The sequence below is a fragment of the Zalophus californianus genome, chromosome 1 (genome assembly GCF_009762305.2).
Source record: "Zalophus californianus isolate mZalCal1 chromosome 1, mZalCal1.pri.v2, whole genome shotgun sequence".
NCBI lineage: Eukaryota > Metazoa > Chordata > Mammalia > Carnivora > Otariidae > Zalophus > Zalophus californianus.
Genome location: NC_045595.1, coordinates 33708644 through 33735669, shown reverse-complemented (window position 1 = coordinate 33735669; position 27026 = coordinate 33708644). Strand labels below are relative to the sequence as shown.

At 38.9% G+C, this 27026-nt stretch overlaps 1 protein-coding gene across 4 annotated transcripts in view; it reads right to left on the bottom strand.

The window, feature by feature from the left end:
* SLC25A26 (solute carrier family 25 member 26) overlaps positions 1-27026 on the bottom strand; it is a 133637-nt gene that overhangs the window by 100219 nt on the left and 6392 nt on the right. For 3 of the 4 annotated variants that reach the window (XM_027586781.2, XM_027586782.2, XM_027586783.2), the window contains exons 2-3: positions 14305-14461; positions 10270-10379 (exon numbers count right to left, since the gene is read on the bottom strand). In XM_027586781.2, coding sequence (XP_027442582.1) covers positions 10270-10379; positions 14305-14461 — 267 coding nt within the window. The remainder of the gene's footprint in view (positions 1-10269; positions 10380-14304; positions 14462-27026) is intronic. The other variant, XM_027586784.2, reaches the window with a different exon arrangement.

Sequence of the window (27026 nt, the reverse complement as noted above, 5' to 3'; positions counted from 1 at the left end):
AATGTGTCACTTCATCCTTAGAACTGTGAACGGGGAAGCATTAACCCCGTTTTTTAAGATAAGGAAAATAGCAACTCAGTGAGGCTAAGTAAATGGCCTACCAACACACAGTAAATAGGCTATGTGACAAGTTAGAGTTCCAACCCTGATCTGTGTTACCTGACAGCTCTATGATCCATATACGGCCTCCTTACAGAAGTCCTCAATATATTCTCTAGTTATATAATAAAAGTATCCAATTTCCAGTGTTAGACATAGGACAGGCATTCAAATATTGAAGAGTATACAATTACAAGTCAAAGCCATTTTGTAATAGTGGCATTTAATTCCTTATGTCACTAAGAACCCTAATCTTAACAAAACAGTATCTGAAAAAGTAAAGGTTTGTCACTGACAAAGTGCAGGCTTGCACAGAAGTGGCCAATCCTACCTTTACTAGTTTGGTCCTTGGAGAGAAGTATCTGGTTTTTCTATTTACAATATAATGGCAATAACTAACTGGAACAATTTCAACTTCATCAGCTTCCATGAAAATCTTGTTCACTATTTCTACAAAACTAAGCTTAATTTGTGTTCCCAAAAACTGATACTGCTCTTAAATAAAAAGGCAACACAGAGCTTCCCTGCCCTCTTGACCACTAAGTAAACAAGACAGTCAATGAAATACACTCTCCTAGATCATGAATCAATACCAGTGGAGCTAATGCTGCATACCAAAACAGGGAAAGAAAAGAAAACTTATCAAACAGAAAACAATCTAAAATGTGTTAAAAAAAAAAAAAAAGGAGGTCATCAAGAAATCGGGGGGATGGGGGTACCTGGGCGGCTCAGTAAGCACCCACCTCTTGGCTTCGGCTCGGGTCATGACCTCGGGGTCTTGGGATGGAGCCTCGCATCAGGCTCCGTGTTCAGTTGCGAGTCTGCTTGAGATTCTCTCTCCATCCCTCTCCCTTTGCACCCCCGCCACGCCACTCACCCTCTCTCTCTTTAAAAATATATAAATAGGGGCGCCTGGGTGGCTCAGTCATTAAGCATCTGCCTTCGGCTCAGGTCATGGTCCCAGGGTCCTGGGATCCAGCCCTGCATCGGGCTCCCTGCTCCACAGGAAGCCTGCTTCTCCCTCTCCCACTCCCCCTGCTTGTGTTCCCTCTCTCGCTGTGTCTCTGTCAAATAAATAAATAAAATCTTTAAAAAATATATAAATAAAAAAATTAAATTAAATAAAATATATAAATAAATAAAATCTTTTTAAAAAAACACTGGAGGGATGACGGTGCAAACTGTTCTTTACAAAAGCCTCTCTGAAAAATGTCTCTGCACATTATTATACTTTAAGCAGGGTCATCACCAGACACGGGTCATGCCATGCCTGGACCGACTTCCAAGCTCTGCCTTCTTTCCCTTTCTTCTTCCCCCCTCTGCACATTCCTCAGGCTCAGATGGCTGGGACAGCTGGAGAGCAGGGTGTGCTTAGCTGACTTAGCTTGCAAGAGTCTGTCAGAGAGTTTAAGCATGTGTACAACACACACACAACAGACTACCAAAGGCATCCATGAAGATATATGCACTGGAGGAATGCTGGTGGAAGGGCTTTTGAAAGAACTACTACCTATATGCCAATTCCACCTCTTATCCTCAAACTCACCTTCTCTCTCTGTACGCCATGCCCCTGCCTTAGTTGCACTCTGCTCATCTCTCTCTCCTGGGGCTTCTGTGGTAGTCTCCTCCCCTCCATTCAAACACCACGTCCACCTCCACATAGCTACCAGGAGAGGTCCTTAAAATCCTAACAAATGCAGTCCTTCTGCGCAGCTCCGCCAAACTCCTTCCCCCAGCAGCCAAGGCCTCCAGCCCCCCTGCCCTGCCTCATTTCATGATAGCCCAGTCACATCCGCACTCCATTTAGAACTTGAAAGTGTCTAATAAGGACTTTTCATCAACTCAATACCCCTCCTAGCACCCACCCACTTGACAAACAATCATACCATGAAATGTAGCTCAAGGACTCATGTTCTATCAGGCCTTTCCTGAATCAACACAGATCCAGACAAAACTAACCATTCCTTCTCTTCTCAGGCTCTCACTGTACCTTGTACTCACTTTTCGTAAAATACCTGTAACCCCTAAGTGTACTTACACCTTACACATTCATCTCGACCTGTAGGTGGCAAGCCTCTTAAAGACAGTATCTCATCTTGTTGTTTTATCCTCAATGTCTAGAGCACAGTAAGGACTTTCTATCTAAATCCACACTTCCAGTTAAGGACAACAGGCATGGCAGAGGAAACAGAAGGGCTAAAGGAAAGCAGCCTACATAAGAGGAATCAAAGAGGTCCAAGTGAGGAACAGATGTGAAAGGGATGGGGTTTAAAGAATGACAGTGGAAAGCGAGTTACTTTTTAGATTCTTGAGATAATTTTTTGTGTAATTCTTATAGTTTAGGGTTCTTAGGAAGCTATTAAAATGTGTGTGTGTCCCAGGGACTTCAGGGCCTGAAGCGGAAAAAAAGGTTCCAGGGGAGCCTGGCTGACTCAGGCAGTGGAGCATGTGACTCTTGATCTCGGGGTCGTGAGTTCAAGCCCCATGTTGGGTGTAGAGATTACTTAAAAAAATAAATAAATCTTGGGGCACCTCAGTGGCTCAGTCGGTTGGGCATCTGCCTTCAGTTCGGGTCATGATCCCAGGGCTCTGGAATCAAGCCTCACATCGGGCTCCCTGCTCAGCAGGGAGCCTGCTTCTCCCTCTCCCCCTGCTCATGCTTCCTCTCTCTGTCTCTCTCTCTCTCTCATCAAATGAATAAATAAAATCTTTTTTAAAAAAATTAAAAAATAAAATCTTTTTAGGAAAAAAGGTCCCCAGAAACACTAAGAAATAAACAGAGCAGGGTAAAAGGCTGCCTTAGCAGAAACCCCCCGCATGTGCTTAAACACATCAGGAGAAGTGCTTGTTTGAGTGTAGTTAACTGGCTGACAGTGTGGTCACAGCTTCTAATTGTACAGCAAGTTTCCTAGTAATACCTGTACATTTCTGCCTCCTTCACCTTTATATACACAAGCAACTCCATCTGCAGCATCACTGTGGGCTTCCTCCTCAGTTAATAAGTACCCTTCACTTCCGGGGCAGCTATCTTTTCTACTCACCCTATCTCCATGGATGGATCATACAACTGCACACAAGTTTGGAAAAATACGACCACAACTGCAAACGAAAGTTACTCTCCACTAATTCATGGATATTTCAAAATCTATCATGATTATTTCAAAAGATAAAACACATTTCCAAAGTTGTCAACCCTTCTTCTATTATCTTGTTCAGTGATTCTTCTCAAAAAAACAAAAACAAATACGTTTAATTTTTTTTAATTTTTTAAAGGAATTCAGGGTTTTTTAAATATTTATTTATTTGAGAGAGAGTGTGTGCAAGTGGGGGAAGAGGCACAGGGAGAGAATCTCAAGCAGACTTCCCACTGAGCAAGGAGTCCAACATGGGACTACATCTAATGACCCTGAGATCATGACCTGAGCCGAAACCAAGAATCAGAGGCTTAACACTGAGTCACCCAGGTGCCCCTTAATTTTTTTTTTAATCGATCTCTAGACCCAGTGTGGGCTTGAACTCACAACTCAGGGATCAAGAGTCACACACTCCACCAACCGAGCCAGACAGGCACCCCTATAAATACATTTTAGAACATACTAACAACACAATCAAAAATGGCTTAAAGCCCCACCTGGAAAAACACAACGGTAACTAACATATGCACTGTGCTTTGTTGCTGACAAAGCACTCCTGACTGCATCAAGGAATGCACTTCCAAGTAGCCAATTCAGTGGGGAAGCTGAAAATAAAAATGAGGTGCTAATGACGTGCTTAATCCATATGCTGATAACCAATGAGGCCTGAATGGGCTACAGCACACAGAAGGTCCAATGACCTTGTTAGATGATAGATAAGCTAAACAACATAAATTGCCTTCGTTTTCAAGGCTCTTAGATGGAATGGGCCTCGAAGAAAATGTCAGATCTTGGTACAACCCTCACTTTATTTTCAAAATCCAAATCAATATGTCTGAGTGTGCTACCACCCTCAAAACTAGCCAGTCTTTATTGAACTAGGTCTTTCAGGAGCTCTACAAGTGTCTAACTCAGAAGAAGACAAAAGGAACTGCACTTCTGATCAGCATGTGGCATTCCTTGTGCCACCATGCCCAGGAGCTAACATATTCCTGAATGTGGGACTGCTGAACCAACTCAGTCAAAATATTTAGTAGTGGGATATACATATTTAAATGTTTGATATCTCTAAATTAGTGGTGCTTAAATATCACTGCGGACCAAAACCACCTAGGAATCTTGTTTAAAATGCAGGGTTCCTGGTGCCATCTCCAAAAATTGTCATTTGTAACCTACTGCCCAGGCGACTGAGTCTAAAGTAGGTGCTCTCTGGGCTACACTTGGAAAATTACTGTTAGAGGCTGTCAGAAAAGCATCTACAAAACATGATACAATTTATTTCCTAGCTTTCTCAATCCCGTATTAGAATGTGGCCAGAAAGGATAATCAACCAGCATCTTCCACACAGGTCACCCAAGCACACATTAAATGCAGAGTGGCTGCATTAGGCTGCAAAGAAATTTCAATATTCTTTTATTTCCGCAAACAACATGAACTTAGGCCAAAAGTAGGATAAGACCCGGGAAAAGTCAAATCTTAAAGACTTAAAAAAATCACTATGGCTGTCATGTTACAGTATCTGCTGTATTAGAGCAAACCTACCCCCAACCCTTCTGATCTAATTACAGATTCTACTTCTCGCAGGGCGTCTTCTGTGTCTGATGAAAGCTGAGCTGTGAAATAATTGAGGTAGGGATTTAGAGATTTGGTGCAGCAAACTTCCTCATAAAAATGGCACGAATGGCGCCCTTACTGTTGTTACATATTAAATCTTATTTGATCGATTTTACTGTATTCCAAATTACAAACATAAGGTAGAAGGTTGTAATTATAGTTTTATTGATTCATCATTAAGTTTTAATCAAGGTGCTGGTACAGGGAATGGTTATTAGGGCAGTGTGCTTTTGTTTCTCTTTTATATACTTAGAGTTGCTACAACAAAGTCATTGTGGACATAGTGGATACCAACAAAATGTGTTCTTGTTTCTAAGAAATCTATTTGCAATGGAAGAATCCCAACTGAAGTATTTATTTTCTCTATGTCTCTATACCTTTCTGAACATTGACAGCCATGGATGTCTTTGTTTTTCACTCCTTTTTATTCTACCCATGAAAATTTGTTTCTCCTAAATTCACCCATTTCTTTCTCTTACTTTTAGCAACCACACCTGTATAAATCTGAAACCAAAGGTTTATGCTCCATGAAACTGAAACAAGTTACTAAAATCAGAAGGCAGCATATACATTTCTCAAGGATTTATTGAGAAAACAGATACTAAATGGCTTTGGAAAGTTTTTTTAAGAAAATGCAAAGATAGAGGCGCCTAGGTGGTTCAGTCAGGTAAGCATCTGCCTTTGGCTGAGGTCATGATTCCAGGGTCCTGGGGATCAAGCCCTGCTTCAGGCTCCCTGCTCAGTAAGGAGTCTGCTTCTCCCTCTTCCTCTGCCCCACCTGCCCAACTCCGACCCGGGCCCGTGCGCTCTCTCTCTCTCAAATAAATAAATAAAATCTTAAAAAAACAAAAAAAGAAAAAGTACAAAAAGATAAATGCAGCATGAGAACCAACATTTCCACAAACTAAAAATTTTTTCAACATATGACACTGTAACTAAACTTAAAATCAATCAAATGTCAACATCAAGGTATGTTTCACCTGTGAAATCATTCAATGTACCCACTACTGATCACTTTTTTTTTTGAAGTTCACCAGGCATAACAGGAACTATAAAAAGGCATCTGACATTAGGCCTTACCACCTAAGGGACCATGGAAATCCTAAGAGACCCAATAAAAATACAACTGTCCCAGAACTGTTTATCTCCAGTGTTATAGACACTTGTTTTCTAGCTCACATCCACCTACACCACCTCCTACACCCAAGAGTTCACACACACGCAATAAAACGATAAAGGCTTCAGTATTTTTTAAATGTCCGTTATAGTATTAGAATATACAGTATTTTCTAGATATGAAAAGATGTATCATTAACACGATTAATCTAACAAACATTATTTACTCTAATTATATATCACTTTTTATATTCTTCATAAGTCTAACAGACAGAAAGTTTTTAAATTGAAGAAAGCCTATCCTTCAACATGGCAAACCAGCTTTCAGGCAAGATGGCCCTATGTGAAATGAAATAAGAGGCCAAATTCTTTTTGCTGCCTGTTCTCGGCAACATACTATAAAATATAAACCAAATATTGAATTTATGAGAATATTTAAACTTAGAGCAACATGCAATTCTAAAATAATGAGGCAAGAGTTATCACAAGGACAGACTTTCACAACCTGAGAGACACTGAAACTCTCACAACTTGTTATTCTTTAATATATATACTCAAAAAATACTGCACGTAATAAGGTTCTAAAGCCAGAACATAATCACAAAACAAAGAAAAAAAAAATCTAAACCTAGGCTAATAGGTTAAAGGATTGTTTTTAAATTAAGTATAAATTGCTTTTAAATTGCAGTTTAAGCTGATTTTCCAGTACAATTCAAGCTCAGGAGTCCTTACTTTGGGTAAGAGTAGAGGGAATGAAAATGTCCAGAAATTCTATGGAAAATGTCCAGAAATTCTATGCAAAATGTCCATGTATTCATGCATAAATAATACTGCAGTAACAACTGTCCATGTCCATGGCTCATGAAGGAATTACCACTTGCCACTCAGAAACTAATACACTGCTAGTCCCATCACTTTTCTAACTTCAGTAAATCATGAAAGCAATTAAAAAAAAAAAATCCAGCGTTAACTCGGGTTCTGAAAAATCATTTTTAAAACAATGTCAAAGGAAGTTTTATAAAAGCCACTTTAGTGAATTTAATGTTTCTTGGGCTAAGTTCAACACTCTTCAAGGAACAGATTTCTTAGATTAAGAATTAATTTTACAGTGAAATCTTGCCATTTCCAACAACCTGGATGGATCTAAAAAGTATATGATTTCCCACCTATGTGGAATTTAAGAAACAAAGTAAAGAAAGAGACAGAGACAAACCAAAAAACAGACTCTTAACTACAGAGAGCAAATGGATGGCTACCAGAGGGGAGGTGGGTGGGGAGGGATGGGTAAAATAGGTGATGGGGATTAAGAGTACATTTATCAGAGTGAACACCGAGTAATGTATAGAATTGTTGAATCACTGTATTATACACCTGAAACTAATATGACACTGTATGTTAACTATAATAGAATTAGAATTCTTTAAAAAAATTCATTTTACAGTAATGGAAAAGTAGAGGGTTTTATATATCCCAGATACAAAAAATAAATACATTTTTAAGACACAAAAATACCAAAGAAGAGCAGAGATCATCTTTTGTCTTTATCAAACATCATAGCCACAACAATTCATATTATCACACAGAGTGACACTGCTTTTCTGTATAACAGATAATTTCCTCCATAACTCCTTTTCTCCTGGACTTCCCAGATACAATCTGATATGTTTTCATCAACTAAAATGATACAATTAACTTAACTACATTTCTTTAAAATAACTTTCTTTTAAAATATCTTAATACTTCCCAACTCCTGCTATGAGACGTTTACCTTGATACCAAAACCAGCAAGACACACAAAAAAAAGTTAACTATAGACTTGCATCTCTTATGAATAAAGAAGCAGAAGTCCTCAACAAAATACTAGTAAACAAAACCTAGCACTAAGTAAAAAGTATTATATACCATGATCAAGTGAGATTTATCTCAGTAGTGCATGAGTGGTTTAATGTTTGAAAATCAACTAATATAACACGCCATATCAGCAAAATAAAAAACAAAAGTCTCATGATTATCTCAATAGATGAACAGAAACATGGACAAAATTCAACCTTCACAGTGTAAAAAAAAAAATCCACCCAAAAAACTATCCAATTTGATAAAGGATATCTATGGAAACCTCACAGCTAACAGCATACTTAATTAGTGAAACACTAAATGCCTTCTCCCTGAGATCAGAAAAAAGGTAAGGATGCGCACTCCCACCACTCCTATTCTACACTGTACTAGAGCTTCTAGCCTGGTCAATTAGGGCAAGAAAAATGAAATAGAAGGCATAGAGAATGAAAAGAAATAAGTATAACTACCTCTATTTGCAGGGGATATGATCTCGTGTATAGAAAATCCTAAGGAATCCACTAAACAGCTTTAGAACTGATTAATGAGTTCTGCAAAATGGCAGGATACCAGATCAATATATGAAAATGAATTCATTTCTATAAGTAGCAATGAACTGAAAATGAAATTTTTAAAAATTTCCATTTAGAACAGCACCAAAAAGAATAAATAAGAATAAATTAGCAAGAGGAGTATAAAACTTATACCCTGAAACGACAAAACACTGTTGAAAAAAATTCAATAATACCTAAGTACATGGAAAAATATCACCTATTTATAGATGAGAAAATTTAGTATCTTTAAGATAGCAACAGTCTCCTAATTGATTTACAGATTCAAAATCTAAGTTGCCTTTTTTATATAAATTGACAAGCTGATTCTAAAATTCACAAGAAAATGCAAGAGACCTGGCCTAGGCAAAACAATCTTGACAGAGAAGAACAAAGCTGGAAGACTCGCACTTACTGATTTCAAAACTTACCACAGAGCTGCAATAATCAAGACTGTGTGGTACTGGCACAAGGACAGACATGGAGATCAACAGAACTGAGAAATGGACTACCTATCTTCTCATTGCTTTCCAATTTTCCTCCATTATAATCAGACACCAAATGATCTGTACAACATTGTCTCTACACAACACTAAGTTGAAATTCACTTTGGTGTACTACATTTTTATTAACGTTCCGAGTATGCTAGAAAAAAATGAATAATCTTCAACTGTTAGGTGCAGAGCTCCATACATATCCATTAGCCCAATCTGTCATTTTCTTGTTCACATCTTCTATGGTCTCAATAAATGTTTCTGCCTGCCTGGTCTTAAGACATACAGATAGAAGTTTATCTCCAACAAAGATTATAGTTTTGGTGGGTGGGGGGATGGGTGAAATAGGTGATGGGGATTAAAGGGTACATTTATCATGATGAAAGAAAAATTAAATTTTAAAAATTACATTTCTATTCATTTCTCCTTGTACTTCTGGCAATCTCTCCTTTATAATTTGAGACTATTTTAGTCCAGGTTCAGTTTTATTACATGTCCCAAGAGCATTGTTCCTTGTATCACTGTACAATAGTCTCTCTGGTTTTTGGCTTTCGGTGATTTTTTGCCTGATACTGACATTACTCTATCAGCTCTTTTCCAGTTTGTATTTCTGTATCAGCTTGGGTTTATCAGACAAGTGGAACCACTATACGGGATAAGAATAAAGAGTTATTATAGATGTGAACAGTAATTGTGGGAGCTAATTAAGCAGGTTATGTAGAACGGTTGATTCTGCATCTAGTGTTAGGACAGAAATCAGAGGGCAGGCGATGGGCAAGGATGAAATGATGTGATATGGCAAAAAGCAAGGATAAACTGATCCTCTGTTTTGCACCAACCTCAATGACGTGGGTGACCTGTAGTATAAGATAGCATTCTTCACAGCAGAGCCCACATATCTAAGAATTTAGAACAGCTGAAGGAGATGATCCAGTAGGAAGTGGAGAGGCTGTAGACCAGAGATGAGGTGTACGAACTGTGCCTGACTCCAACACCAATCCTATAAGCATCAGCCCAACGACTGCTTCACTTCTACCTCACAAATGTTGTGCCAGTTTCTCTTGTAGCCAGCATAACCTGGAACCATCCTGGAAAGGGAGTTCTAGGAAATGGAGTTCCAGCTCAGTTATGTTGACACAATACAAAGCCACCACAATGTGCATGGGTATCTATTTCCATCTCCTTAATTTTCTTTCTGTAAAATAATGTTTTAAGAATGTCTCTTAAAAATAGCACATTGCTGGATTTTTCTTTCATCCTATCTAGACTCTATCTTTTAACTATCATGTTTAATCCATTTACATTTATTGGTGCTTATGACTTTCATAACTTAAAATTGTCTTTTAAAAATGAAATAATCATCTGTACCAGAGATATACGCATGATTTGCACTCCTTAAATATTTTATATGCATAACTTGTTACTTACCACTTCTCCAGCAGAAGCAGCCAACATATGCTTCACAGGCATTAAATATGAAGATGAATCAGTGTGCCACAACCATTTCACATATTCATAGGTGATAAAAAAAGCAGCAGCTGAAATTTAAAACAAACCAGTCTTTCACAAAGTTTAAATATATATTCAAACTGTTTAGAAATGTTTCTAAAAAAAAATTACAACTCTATTAAATTGTGAGGTAAGAGATAAACATAATAGTTGAACACATACTCTTCCTCCCTGCCCCACTCTTGTAGAATTTACAGAGTCCATGTTATATGCCCAAACCTGGACTTATAAAAATGCAAAAGACATGATCCCAGCCCTGAGGGAGGCTAACAGCTAACCTAACATTCACCATTTTGTATTAATAAGTCACTTGACATTTTTTTAGTAAACAATCTAGAATAAGATATGAATTTCTGTGATCCAAATTATCTTTACATACAATAAAACAATCCGCTACACTGATTCAGACAGGTTAAAACTGAAAACATATGCTTTAAATAAAACATCTATTTGATAATGTTTTATTATTGTTCACTCAAAATAACTATGGCTACTTTTTACTATATCATGTCACCTTTACATCAAGGAAATAATCAACTATCTAATTACAACTGGAAATCAAAATCTCAAAAAAGCTACCCCTATCACCATGAACTAATCTTAACTGCACAAAAGCGCTTTTAAAACCTGTCATGTACTGTTAATCAAAAGATGTTTATCACTTCCATAAAAGATAAGGCATGAAAGATAAATGAATGACAAATTCATCTTTTGAAGGACATTTGAACAAAATCACATTAAAGTCTAAAACACTCAGAAAAAGAGCTTCATAGTGAAAATCAGTGTTCAACAGTTAAAGTCAACAAGCTTTTCAACTCTCCACAGGCTGCTAACAAATAAAAACACCGGGCCAAATGAGGACTCTTGTCCCTGAAGGAGTAATGACCAGTGCAAACAGTTTTACATAACATAGGTCCCTATTCCCACAGTGGTTCTCAATAAGGCTTTCCCTACTTCAGCACACTCACTAAATGTACAGCTAGAATATCCATAACCAAATTCAGCAGTAAGTTCCACCTGCTACACATTTCACCCTCTCACCCCATCCCCAGGGAAGGGAGAAAGTGCTACAAGTTTCTAGGTTTTCCTGGTTAACCACCTCAACCTACTCAGACTATATTGCTACTTTTGTGACAGACAAAATCTTTAGAAATGTAAATCCTAGGGGCACCTGGGTGCATCTGACTCTTGATCTCAGCTCAGGTCTTGATCTCAAGGTCAAGAGTTCAAGCCCCACTTTGTGCTAAAATCTGGGTGTGGAGCCTATTTAAAAAAACAAAAAACAAAATGAAATGTAAATCCCCAAATTCTCCAAGGTGACACCCAAGAAAACGCCACTAATTGGAAATGATGTCACAAGGTTCCAAGTGAGGCTGTGGACAAGTTACAAAAAAGAACAGGAATTGGGCTGATACCTACCATCTCTTCTAGCTCTTTATTATTTTTTTTTTAAAGATTTTATTTATTTGACAGAGAAAGCACAAGCCAGGTGGAGCTGCAGGCAGAGGGAGAGGGAGAAGGCGGCTCCCAGCAGAGCAGAGAGACTGACGCAGGGCTCGATCCCAGGACCCTGGGATCATAACCCAAGCCAAAGGCAGATGCTTAACCGACTGAGCCACCCAGGCGCCCCTCTTCTAGTTCTTTAAAAACAAAATCCTATGCTTTTTCTACATTCCCTTCTAAATAAAGATCCTGAATAGGGGTCTGCTGTCTCCTCTTTCAACCCTTAGCCCCCTTCTTCCCCAACTCTTCACCCCTGCAGAATACTGCAGTTTCCCCCCTTATCCACAGGGTGTTTGTTCAAGAGCCCCAGAGCATGACTGAAATGATGGATAGTACCAGACCCTATATATACTACATTTTTTCCTATACATACATATCTGTGCTAAAGTTTAATTTCTCAATTAGGCAAAGTAAGAGATGAACAACAATAATAAAATAGAATTATAACAGTACACTGTAATAAAAGTTATGTGAATGTGGTCTCTCTCTCAAAAATACCTATACTGTACTCACCCTTTTCCTTGTGATAATGTGAGATGATAAAATGCCTATGTGATGAGATACAGTAAGATGAATGATGTAGGCATGTGACGTAGCATTAGGCTACTACTGACCTTCTGCTGATGGATTAGAAGGAGCAACATCTGCTTCTGGACCACGGTTCACCATGGGTAACTGAACCACTGCAAGCAAAACCACGGATAAGGGGGGACCACTGTATGTTCTCAGAAAAGTCTACAGCCACTGAATGTTACATTGGTGTACTACAGTCGGACCAGAACTTTAACAAACAGTAAAAGAAAAAAAAGGTGCCACACAAAAACTCCTATTTACCAAAAATTCACAGAAAAACAAAAAGGCCATTTCTGAACCACAGGCACTTTGAGTGACTACCCAGCATCACCCATCCACTGATGTTCTGTGGATGGCGAAAAAACAGAGTAAGTATGGCAAGAAAAACATTTTCTCACACATGCAAAAGTTCAAAACCCACATGGTACGTAAAGTCAAGCTGGCAAGAATCTAAAATAGTCCTGTGAGCCTAAACACACCATGTTCTCCATAGACTACTACTACTGCTGTCTACCAACACTGATTCCTCTGTGCAATTTGTAAGAGAAAAAGAACTTTTAGAACAATGAAAGAAATACCATAAGATTTTTTTTTTTTTTTAACTCCAATGCCCAGGCCACACCTCAGACCAATGAAATCACATCTTTGAAAGCAGGACACAGGCATCGGTACTTTTTTAACCTCGTCAGGTGATTGCACTGTGGTCAAATTTAGGAATGGCTGCATCTCTCCCACACAGAGAACCACACCTGACAGGGAGTGGGGGCTCAATAATAATTGTTACAATCAATTACTAAAAGTATTAAAACACATGAAAATTGAAGGATAGCCTCAAAGACAGTTTGCCGTTCTAAGAGCTGCTGGGGGAGGAAGAAGAAGAAAGAGAGAACCGAAGGATCAAAACACTATTTTCTCCCTGCACTACCAATCTTTATGTGAATACTATGCTCCGGATGAACACAAATGAACATGAAAGAATTTCTCATGAATTATCCTGAGAAAAAACTCCAGAGTTTAAGAATATCCTAGAGCAGAGGTTCTAAAATTATGAGGGTGTGTGTGTGTGTGTGTGTGTGTGTGTGTGTGCGTGCGTGTGTGTGTGTGTGTGGTGGTGGTGGTGGTTTTGTTCACTTGGTTTGCTATTAAGTGCCACTGAAAGCATCAGTAAACAAAATGAGATAAGTATCTGAAAAAAAGTACACAAAAAAGTGGATTAAATAAAGATTATACTGATTACAAAATAAGAGGACCATAAATCACATAATGTGACTCCAAACCTACAACAAAAGCAAGACATTCAAAGGAGAGTACACAGGAGGAGGTTAGTGGGAGTTGGATGCATCATCTAAGAGCAATTTAGCTAAGACAGAAAAGGTTTAAGGCCTCTCAGGTTCATGTGCTCCAAAAGAATCTCCAAGGCAGCAGTTATTAAACTCAGCCTCACACTGGAATCACCTAGGAAGCAACTAAACCCCCAAATACCCAGGCAAAGCCAGACCAATTAAAACTTACGGAGGGGACACAGGCATCAGTATTTTTTAAAGCTTCCCAAGAGATTCCAATGTGTGGGCAAGGGTGAGAACCACTGCTCTGAAGTATAACAACCAATATTAGAGTAACATTTTCAAGATTCTACCTGGGAATTTTAACAAGAAAAACCATTTTAGAAAGACTGCTCATATTCTATTACAAATATAGTGGAATGGGATCTCTAGCACTAGCTGATTCAAAAGCAGCAGGTTAATGAATAGAAAACAAATTCAAGAGATAAGCTACAACACATGAGCAATTCTACATGGGGTAACACCATATACCATGCTGAAAATAAATCTCATTATCTTGGTTTTCTAGCGGTGAGAATATCAATATAATTTTTACCATTAGGAAAGGATCCAATAGCAGCAGAAGGAACGCCAGCATAGATTCCACGAAAACCACCAGCCTTGTTAAATCCTTGTGGACTCTGAAGCCTGGTTTTAATGGTATCCAGAGGAAATAATATCAAGTCAACAGCAACACCTGCTACCCCACCAGCCTTTAAAAAGAAAAGGAAAGAAGGTTATAATCAAATAAGCTCTCCACCATTTGGGGGTAAGTATAAGAAAAAGGTAATCTTTAAAGCATATTTCTCATACCTATCAGTCCACAGCTTATCTGGCATAGTCCAAGGACCTTCTATCTAAATTTATAGATTTTCCTGGGGAAATAACCATAGTTGTGCTATATTCTAAAATTGTAATTTTTTAAATAAATTTTTATTTTAAAAATTAATTTTAAGTTCATTTTTAATACTTCCACATGGCTTAAAAGTCAACAATCTCAGAAAGGTTAAGAGTTCAAAGTCTCTTTCCCTAGTCTAATAACTCAGGTAACCACTTCTGGTTGTTTACTGTATCTTTCTGAAGTTACTCTAGGCATATATAAGCAAATATGAATATGTACTTTATTTTCTTTTTAAAAAAAGGTATATGCAATATGCACTGTGCTGCACCTTGCTTTTATCACTAAATTTGTCTTGCTGATCTTTCCGTATCAGACCAAATGTTATATTTTTATCTTTTCAACGAATGAGTAGTAAAACTGAAGTAAGACCGTTTCAGGGGAGACTTCTATTTTGAAATAGGTAATGGTCCTTGAGAATCCAGATCTGTATTTTAAGATTCATATATCTAAGGATTCCTGTAGTATTCTCTCTCCATTGTGTTTATTTAAAAATTCCTTGATAATTTTTAAATTAAGTAAAAAAAAAAAAAAATGGGGGGGGGGAAGAAAAGCTAAGTTCCCAGAGCATATTAAAACCTGGCCCCAGCTAGTCATCTCCCAAAAGAAATCACGTTGCTTTGGAGAAGCTGCATTTTAAAAAATACAGTAGAGCCTATGTAGAATATTTTTAAACTGGTTACAACTTAGGCAAAGCAAAAAAATTCAGGAAAAAATTTCAGAAAAATATGAACTCAAGAACAGTGTCAAAGAAAGCTCAATACACAAAGTCTAAAAGGCACCATTTAAAAATGTGAATCAAAACCAGTTGGGCGTGAGCAGACAGAAGAATCACAAAAAGACTCTCGATATGGTTGCTACATAGTAATTTTTAAAATGAATCATTAACTTTTCTCATCTTTTGGATTTTGAACATGAATATATTACTATTCAAAAGGTAGAAATATATATATTAAAACTATATATTAAAAACTAAGATACAGAAAAAGAAAAATCAGCATTATTCAAACACACAGGCAAAGTTCAAAATGATGAAGTTGTTTCCATCCTTTGGGTACACAAAATGCTCAGGTGGTACAAAGCTTAGTACATAGCAAACACACTGCTCTACTTAGCACTCAACATAAAACCATTTTAAGAGTTCATTGCAAAAATGAATTTACTCTGATGAGAAATCCAGTAATGAACCAGGAGAGGTAAATTATTAAAAATTCTTTTAATAGAAACAGAAAAGTACATTATCATAAATATTAATACCGTACTATATGATCAGCCTGAGAGACATGACAGAACCTCAAAGACCACGAAGGTCTACTCTGCAAATGATCTAGAGATGTCACCAAAACAACCCAGAGATGTGCCAGAATTAAACCACAAGAGGCAGTAAAAGACTGACAAGTAACTGGGATTTCTTTCTGGAAATAAAGGTGGCCTTTTCTAAGTCACAAGAATATGTTCCTAAGTAATGTACGAAAGTAAAAAAAGAGCCAACTTTTTCCAACATTAATTATTTTTAAAGGATTTTGTAAAATTCAGAACATAAATAAAACATTACACCTGCCTCATCATTTTCTCACAAGGAAACACAAGGAAAACAAAAATCCCACTGGGAATGTCTAATAGGACTAGATTCTTTACAAACATCCTGCATTTCATTGTAATTTTCTCTTTAATCTTAGGAGAGGACTCAGAGAGATGCTTGCTATCTACTGCTAAATTTTAATCAATACGTTAATTAGTCTTTTAATCTATGTGGCTACTTTGCATGCATTGATTCTCTAACCCTTCTTTCATCAGAATTCTTACCTTCAGAGAATAAAATAACCAGATTCAATCTGTTTATCTACTAAAACACAAATCAGAAGTTACTAATTGCTTTTGCAGATTTCAAACTTCTATAACTCAAATGTCATTTAAATTCATGAGACTGAGGGGCGGAGCAAGATGGCAGAGGAGTAGGAGACCTGGATTTCGTCTGGTCTCAGGAATTCAGCTGAATAGGGATCAAACCATTCTGAACACCTATGAACTCAACAGGAGATCGAAGAAGAGAGTAGCAACAACTCTCTGAACAGAGAAGCAACCACTTACTGGAAGGTAGGACGTGTGGAGAAGTGAATCCAAGGCGATATTCGGGAGGATAGACGGCGGGGGAGGGGCCTCCCTCGACCGCTTCTGGCCAAGTGACAGAGCAGCAGAGCACAAAATCGGAACTTTTAGAAGTCGGCTCCACGGAGGGACGTCGCTCCAGTGGCTAAGCTGGGGGTGGAACGCTCGCGGGACAGTGTGGTCTCAGGACGCTCGGGGTCACAGAAAGACCGGGTGTGACTGAGTGCGGCAGAGCTCCCAGATATCAGAGCAGCGAAGCCAGCTGCAGAGACGGAGCCAAGGCACGGGCTCTCAGCTCGGGGTGGCCATAAACTGTGATCCACGGCCCAGTCAGGCCACTGCTCCTCCAGCAGGGACCCAACAAGCGACAGAGCGTGGGAGACTCCCCTTCCTCCCCCGGGGAGGAGCGGCGCGGGAGCGCACCGCTGGGCTCTGCTGGGTTTGGAGACTCCACACCGAGTCGGGTGCCAGAGATAGAAACGCTCGGTCACAGGCTGGTGAGCACGCAGTTCGGCCGGAGACCAGGGAGATGGGAGTGACTGCTTTTCTCTGGGGGCACACTGAGGACCGGGGCCCCGAGTTCTCAGCTCCTCCGGGTGGAGATTGGGAGGCCACCATTTTCACCCTGGTCCTCCAAAACTGTACCGAGAGCTTGCAGGGAACAAAAGCTCCTGAGAGCAAACCCGAGCAGCTTGCTTAGCCCAGACCGACAAGGGCGGGGCAATTCCGCCTCCGGCAAAGACATTTAGGAACCACAGGAACAGGCCCCTCCCCCAGAAGATCAGCGAACAGCCAGCAAGCCAAGACCAAGTTTACCGATCAAAGGGAACGGGAGAACTCCAGCGCTAGGGGAATACTGCACATAGAATTCACGGCTTTTCTTACCATGATTCATTAGTTTTTCAAAGTTAATTTTTTTAACTTTTTTTTTTAATTTTTCTTTTTCCTTCTTTCAACCAACATCTTATCAATCCCTTTTTTAAAAAAACATTTTTTTATTTCTCATTTTTAGAGTCATATTTTATCCCTTCATAGTAGTTACCCTTATTTTTGGCATATATATATAAGTTGTTCTCTCTTTAAAATTTTAAGATACAGTTTCTTCTAACAGATCAAAATATACCCTAAATCACTAGTGTATGGCTTTGTTCTAGTCTCCTGCCTGATCACATTCTCTCACTTTTTTCTTTTTTTTTAAATCTTCTTCTTTTTTCAAACAACTTCCTATCTTATCAATTCCTTTTATAAAATCTTTTATAATTTTCATCTTTACAGTCATCCTCCATCCCTTCATTGTATCAACCCTTGTTTTGTACATATATGTCTTTCTTCATTTAAAATTTTAGGAGGCACTTTTTTCTAACAGACCAAAATACGCCCAAAATCTAGTGTGTGGCACTGATCTATGCACTAGCCTGATCATATTTGATCACATTCTGGTTTTTTTTTTTGTATTGTTCTGTTTTTGTTTTTATCTTTTTCTTTTGTTTTTTTTTTTCTTTCTCTTTCTTTTTTCTTTCTTTCCCTTTCTTTTCCCTTGGTTTCAGGTCTTTTCTGATTTGTATAGAGTATATTTGCTGGGGACATTGTTAAACTGTTAGCATTTTGTTCTCTCATTCATCTATTCTCCTCTGGACAAAATGACAAGACGAAAAAAATCACCTCAGCAAAAAGAACAAGAGGTAGTACCGTCAGCCAGGGACCTACTCAATACGGACATTAGTACGATGTCGGACCTAGAGTTCAGAATCATGACTTTAAAGATACTAGCTGGGCTTGAAAAAAGCGTGGAAGTTATTAGAGAAACCCTTTCTGGAGAAATAAAAGAACTAAAATCTAACCAAGTCGAAATCAAAAAGGCTATTCATGAGGTGCAATCAAAAATGGGGGCACTAACTGCTACGATAAATGAGGCAGAAGAGAGAATCAGTGATATAGAAGACCAAATGATGGAAAATAAAGAGGCTGAGAAAAAGAGAGATAAACAACTACAGGATCACGAGGGCAGAATTCGAGAGATAAGCGATACGATAAGACGAAACAACATTAGAATAAGTGGGATCCCAGAAGAAGAAGAGAGAGAGGGGCAGAAAGTATATTGGAGCAAATAATAGCAGAGAACTTCCCTAATGTGAGGAAGGAAACAGGCATCAAAATCCAGGAGGCACAGAGAACCCCTCTCAAAATCAGTAAAAATAGGTCAACACCCCGACATCTAATAGTAAAACTTGCGAGTCTCAGAGACAAAGAGAAAATCCTAAAAGCAGCTCAGGAGAAGAGATATGTAACCTATAATGGTAGAAATATTAGATTGGCAACAGACCTATCCACAGAGACCTGGCAGGCTAGAAAGGACTGGCATGAGATCTTCAGAGCACTAAACAAGAAAAATATGCAGCCAAGAATACTATATCCAGCTAGGCTGTCAATGAAAATAGAAGGAGAGATAAAAAGCTTCCAGGACAAACAAAAACTAAAGGAATTTGCAAACATGAAACCAGCCCTCCAAGAAATATTGAAAAGGGTCCTCTAAGCAAAGAGAGAGCCTAAAAGCAGCATAGATCAGAAAGGAACACAGACAATATACAGTAACAGTCACCTACAGACAATACAATGGCACTAAATTCATACCTTTCAATAGTTACCCTGAATGTAAATGGGCTAAATGCCCCAATCAAAAGACACAGGCTATCAGATTGGATTAAAAAACAAGACCCATCAATATGCTGTCTGCAAGAGACTCATTTTAGACCCAAAGACACCCCCAGATTGAAAGTGAGGGGGTGGAAAATCATTTACCATGCTAATGGACACCAAAAGAAAGCTGGGGTGGCAATCCTTATATCAGACAAATTAGATTTTAAAACAAAGACTGTAATAAGAGATGAGGAAGGACACTATATCCTACTTAAAGGGTCTAGCCAACAAGAAGACCTAACAATTGTAAATATCTATGCCCCTAACATGGGAGCAGCCACTTTTATAAGGCAATTAATAACAAAAGCAAAGAAACACATTGACAACAATACAATAGTAGTGGGAGACTTTAACACCCCCCTGACTGAAATGGACAGATCATCTAAGCAAAAGATCAACAAGGAAATAAAGACTTCAAATGACACACTGGACCAAATGGACTTCACAGACATATTCAGAACATTCCATTCCAAAGCAATGGAATACACATTCTTCTCTAGTGCCCATGGAACATTCTCCAGAATTGATCACATCCTAGGTCACAAATCAGGTCTCAACCAGTACCAAAAGATTGGGATCACTCCCTGCATATTTTCAGACCACAATGCGTTGAAACTAGAACTCAATCACAAGAGGAAAGTCGGAAAGAACTCAAATACATGGAGGCTAAAGAGCATCCTACTAAAGAATGAATGGGTCAACCAGGAAATAAAAGAAGAATTAAAAAAATTCATGGAAACCAATGAAAATGAAAACACAACTGTTCAAAATCTTTGGGATACAGCAAAGGCAGTCCTGAGAGGAAAGTATATAGCAATACAAGCCTTTCTCAAGAAACAAGAAAGGTCTCAAATACACAATCTAACCCTACACCTAAAGGAGCTGGAGAAAGAACAGCAAATAAAGCCTAAACCCAGCAGGAGAAGAGAAATCATAAAGATCAGAGCAGAAATCAATGAAATAGAAACCAAAAGAACAGTAGAACAGAACAACAAAACTAGGAGCTGGTTCTTTGAAAGAATTCACAAGATTGATAAACCCCTGGCCAGACTTATCAAAAAGAAAAGAGAAATGACCCAATTCAACAAAATCATAAATGAAAGAGGAGAGATCACAACCAACACCAAAGAAATACAAACAATTATAAGAACGTATTATGAGCAACTTTATGCCAGCAAATTAGATAACCTGGAAGAAATGGGTGCATTCCTAGAGATGTATCAACTACCAAAATTGAACCAGGAGGAAATAGAAAACCTGAATAGACCTATAACCACTAAGGAAATCGAAGCAGTCATCAAAAATCTCTCAACAAAAAGTCCAGGGCCAGATGGCTTCCCAGGGGAATTCTATCAGACATTTAAAGAAGAATTAATACCTATTCTCCTGAAACTGTTCCAAAAAATAGAAATGGAAGGAGAACTTCCAAACTCATTTTGAGGCCACCATTACCTTGATCCCAAAACCAGACAAAGACCCCATCAAAAAGGAGAATGACAGACCAATATCCTTGATGAACATGGATGCAAAAATTCTCACCAAAATACTAGCCAGTAGGATCCAACAGTACATTAAAAGGATTATTCACCATGACCAAGTGGGATTTATCCCTGGGCTGCAAGGCTGGTTCAACATCCGCAAATCAATCAACGTGATACAATACATTAACAAAAGAAAGAACAAGAATCATATGATCCTCTCAATAGATGCAGAAAAAGCATTTGACAAAGTACAGCATCCTTTCTTGATCAAAACTCTTCAGAGTATAGGGATAGAGGATACATACCTCGATATCATAAAAGCCATCTATGAAAAACCTACAGCGAATATCATTCTCAATGGGGAAAAGCTGAGAGCTTTTCCCCTAAGGTCAGGAACGCGGCAGGGATGTCCACTCTCACCACTGCTATTCAACATAGTATTAGAAGTCCTAGCCACAGCAATCAGACAACAAAAAGAAATCAAAGGCATCCAAATCGGCAAAGAGGAAGTCAAACTCTCACTCTTTGCAGATGATATGATACTTATGTGGAAAACCCAAAAGACTCCACCCCAAAACCGCTAGAACTCATACAGGAATTCAGTAAAGTGGCAGGATATAAAATCAATGCACAGAAATCAGTGGCATTCCTATACACCAACAACAAGACAGAAGAGAGACAAATCAAGGAGTCGATCCCATTTACAATTGAACCCAAAATCATAAGATACCTAGGAATAAATTTAACCAAAGAGGCAAAGGATCTGTACTCAGAAAACTATAAAATACTCATGAAAGAAATTGAAGAAGACACAAAGAAATGGAAAAACGTTCCATGCTCATGGATTGGAAGAACCAACATTGTGAAGATGTCAATGCTACCTAGAGCAATCGACACATTCAATGCAATCCCCATCAAAATACCATCCACTTTTTTCAAAGAAATGGAACAAATAATCCTAAAATTTCTATGGAACCAGAAGAGACCCCAAATAGCCAGAGGAATGTTGAAAAAGAAAAGCAAAGCTGGCGGCATCACAATTCCGGACTTCCAGCTCTATTACAAAGCTGTCATCATCAAGACAGTATGGTACTGGCACAAAAACAGACACAAAGATCAATGGAACAGAATCGAGAGCCCAGAAATGGACCCTCAACTCTATGGTCAACTCATCTTTGACAAAGCAGGAAAGAATGTCCAATGGCAAAAAGACAGTCTCCTCAACAAATGGTGTTGGGAAAATTGGACAGCCACATGCAGAAGAATGAAACTGGACCATTTCCTTACACCACACACAAAAATAGACTACAAATGGTTGAAAGACCTAAACGTGAGACAAGAGTCCATCAAAATCCTAAAGGAGAACACAGGCAGCAACCTCTTCGACCTCAGCCACAGCACCTTCTTCCTAGAAACATCGCCAAAGGCAAGGGAAGCAAGGGCAAAAAGGAACTACTGGGATTTCATCAAGATAAAAAGCTTTTGCACAGCAAAAGAAACAGTCCATAAAACCAAAAGACGACCGACAGAATGGGAGAAAATATTTGCAAATGACATATCAGATAAAGGGCTAGTATCCAAAATCTATAAAGAACTTATCCAACTCAACACCCAAAGAACAAATAATCCAATCAAGAATGGGCAGAAGACATGAACAGACATTTTTCCAAAGAAGACATCCAAATGGCCAACAGACACATGAAAAAGTGCTCAACATCGCTCGGCATCAGGGAAATCCAAATCAAAATCTCAATGAGATACCACCTCACACCAGTCAGAATGGCTAAAATTCACAAGTCAGGGAACAACAGACGTTGGCGGGGATGTGGAGAAAGGGGAACCCTCCTACACTGTTGGTGGGAATGCAAGCTGGTGCAACCCCTCTGGATAACAGTATGCAGGTTCCTCAAACAGTTGAAAATAGAGCTACCATACGATCCAGCAATTGCACTACTGGCTATTTACCACAAAGATACAAATGTAGGGATCCAAAGAGGGGGGTACGTGCACCCCGATGTTTATAGCAGCAATGTCCACAATAGCCAAACCGTGGAAAGAGCCAAGATGTCCATCGACAGATGAATGGATAAAGAAGATGTGGTGTATATATACACAATGGAATATTATGCAGCCATCAAAAGGAATGAGATCTTGCCATTTGCAACGACGTGGATGGAACTGGAGGGTGTTATGCTGAGTGAAATAAGTCAATCAGAGTAAAACATGTATCATATGACCTCACTGATATGAGGAATTCTTAATCTCAGGAAACAAACTGAGTGTTGCTGGAGTGGTGGGGGGTGGGAGGGATGGGGTGGCTGGGTGATAGACATTGGGGAGGGTATGTGCTATGGTGAGTGCTGTGAATTGTGCAAGACTGTCGAATCACAGATCTGTACTTCTGAAACAAATAATGCAACATATGTTAAGAAAAAAGAAAAAGAAGAAGATAGCAGGAGGGGAAGAATGAAGGGGAGTAAGTCGGAGGGGGAGACGAACCAGGAGAGACGATGGACTCTGAAAAACAAACTGAGGGTTCTAGAGGGGAGGAGGGTGGGGGGATGGGTTAGCCTGGTGATGGGTATTAAAGAGGGCACATTCTGCGTGGAGCACTGGGTGTTATGCACAAACAATGCATCATGGAACACTACATCAGAAACTAATGATGTAATGTATGGTGATTAACATAATAAAAAATTAAAAAATTAAAAAATAAATTCATGAGACTGAAAAAAAAAACAGCTAACAGAGAATAGGAAAAAGAAAAAAATACCGATATATTTAGCCACACAGCAACATATTTAAGATTTAAACAGAAACTTTTGGGAGTGCTTATAATTTTACATTAATACTGTTTCGCACATAATTATGTTCAAAATGCCCAAGCCAACATCAGTTGAATATAAGGAACTCCATCAAATTCCTTTATTCTTTAGGTCTGAGAAATTTATTTTATTTATGAATAAATAAATATAAAGATAAATAACTTTATCAATAAAGTTATCAGACAGGGGCGCCTGAGTGGCTCAGTCAGTTAAGCATCTGGCTCTTGGTTTTGGCTCAGGTCATTATCTCATGGGTCATGGGATCAAGCCACACGTCAGGCTCTGGGCTGAACTTGGAGTCTGCTTCAGATTCTTTCTCCCTCTCCTTCCCCCTCTATTCCTCCCTGCTTGCATGTGCGAGCACACATTTTCTGTCTGTCTCTCATCAGGCAAGATAAGTTTCAGGATTTGTGGTCGCTTACACTGAAAATTGTAGTTAAGAACAAGACAAAAATCCAAATATACAAAACATAACCCTGATAACCAGCAAGCCTTACTACAGAATAACAATTCATTGAGACCTTGATGTAAAATATGCCTATAACTTAATAAATGTAAAGTGCTGGCAGGCTGTAGAGAGGAAGTAACTAATGAGTGCTTTGAAATTACACTGGGAGTTAAAATTCAAGACTGCATGCTATAAGACCTTTATTTTTCAAAAGGAGGCTGGCACCAAAAAAAAAAAAAAAAAAAAAATCACTGCTGTTCCACTACAGAACAAAATCAAAGCACCTGTTTAATTTAAGCAAAATCATCACAGGCCACTGGCCTGAACGACAGCTAAGAACCAATCAAACCCTTGACATGGCTTCCGTGAGGAACATCGCTCCTTGGTCTTCACAACCAGGCAGCCGCCGGTGACTCTGCCTCACAGACAAAGCCTGCTTCTGCTCACCTGCATACTTGTCTTCTTCCCCACCAAGATTCCCTCTCCTTCCAGCGTCCCGACCCCTCTACACTAATGGCAGCATCAGCTTCAAGAAATGCCAATGTCATCTTGCCACTCTCCAACCTATAAATCTCCCAAAATTTCCAGGAGCCCTTAGGATAAAGAACAAAATCACAGTACAGCCTACAAGGCTCTGCAGTGCAGGACCCCATCTACCACTCACCTCCACCTCCACTGCCCTCTTGCCACCTTGCTCTCTTTTCCTCCAAGTCACCTGACCTTCCTCATTTCTAGGACTGTGTACAGATGCTCCCTAATCTCCCAGTCTAGGTTTAGACCCTCTTGTTTGCACATGCTGATCACAATTTTAATTCTATAGTTGACCATCTGACCATTTCTTCAATGTCTGTGCATCCCACCAGACTGTAAGATCCATACCTGTTTTGCTAACCATTATGTTCCCAGCACCAGTACATAGTAGGCACTCAATAACTACTTAAAGAATGAATGAATCGATGACCCTAATAAAAAGTTACTACCTCTGTGTTAGAAGTTACTACAAATCAACCTTTAACAGGTACATCGAATTAAAAACAAATTGCAAAAACAGGACCACGCAATTCACAAAAGAAAAATATAAACAGCCAACAAAATTAAAAATATATTGCTTCCCCATTATTAACGATCAAATAAAAACAAAATTTTTCCCCATACATCAGAAAAGGTTAAAAATAGTAAGAATAGTTATAGGCACTATTAAGGGAAACAAATTATTACAAGCTCCTGAACAACAATTAGGTAAAATGAAAATTTTAAATTATAAGGCCTTGATCCTGTGATTTTATTTCTAAACATTTCTTCCACAGAAGTAGTACATAAATATACAAGATGGTTTACTGCAGCATTATCTGTAACAGTAAAAAACTGGAAATAGGAACGTCTGGGTGGCTCAGTCGGGTAAGTATCTGCCTTCAGCTCACGTCATGATCTCAGGGCCCTGGGATCAAATCCCACGTCCAGCTCCTTGCTCAGCGGGGAGCCTGCTCCTCCCTCTACCTGCCTCTCCCCCTGCTTGTGCACTCTCTCTCTCTCTCTGACAAATAAATAAATAAAATCTTAAAAAAAACAAACTGGAAATAACCTGATGGTGCATCCTTGGGGACTTGTTAGATAAATTGTTATCTCTGAGTAATGGATTGCTACACAACCTTTAAAAGAATGAGGTCAATCTGAACACACTGGCACAGAAATATGTTATCTTTTTAAATTAATCAAATAAGCTATAGAATATATGCTGTATCATCTCACCTTTCAAAGAAATGTGTATTGATTTGTATATATGCATAACTAGAAGTCTGGAAGCATACATACTGAATTGCTATAAGTTATTGCCTCTATGGAAAGAAATTCGGGACGAGTAGCATTTTCACTATCTTGCTAATTTTTGTATTGTTCCAGTTTTGTAATGAGTGTTATAAACACAGAAAAGTAAAGCTTTTCAAAATGAATACCGCTCCACCAAAAAAAAAAAAAAAATCCTAATTCACTGGTTGCATGTGGTATATAGTAGGCACTTAATAAGAGGTAACTAAGAACCTCAACCCATGGACCCTAAACTACCTCTCCAGCTTCATTCTGTATCCTCTTACAGACCATGAGCCTCACCCAATCTTACTGTTTCCTGAACATGTCCTAAAACTTCTCATTTCTGCCCTCCTGCTTAGGCTTTTCTTTCAGTGTGGAATGTCCTTCCTGTGCCCTTTGTCTCCTGTTGACAGCAGACCACCTAACTCCCCTGCCACCATACCTACGTACATACATATATACACATGCCAAGATCCTGTCCACCGTTAAGGCTGTGACCAAAGGCCACATCCCCTCTAAAGTCCTTCCCAAGCTCCCAGTCAGAATTAAATGTTACTTCCTTGACTCCCCCGTATAACTCCATTTATATTTCACTTTGGTACTAACTAACCATTTAATCTGACCTGACGTTAATATCCTTCGGAACAGAAGTCACGTCTGTCACCTTTGTTCTCCTGAATATCTAACCTGGAACCTCCTAAGTAGCAGGGCTTCTGCACCTGTTTGCTGGTTTGAATCAAATGGAAATGTGAGATGATAAGGAAACACTTTATGAAAAGATTAAATGTTCAGAAGAAACACAGTCCATCACTCTTTAATTGCCCCTGTTATGGTTTGCCCAGAGCACTTGTGACCACGGAAAGCCAGTGCTATCTGTCTGCTACTTAGCATTCCACGTTTACACTGACACCTTGTGGTCTACTTAGGATGACTTCTCCAGAAATTCTGTTTACCCTCTCCTCCTGCTGGAAAAGGCTGTGTCGGCTCACTTTTGTTTAGTGAGGCTATTCTCAA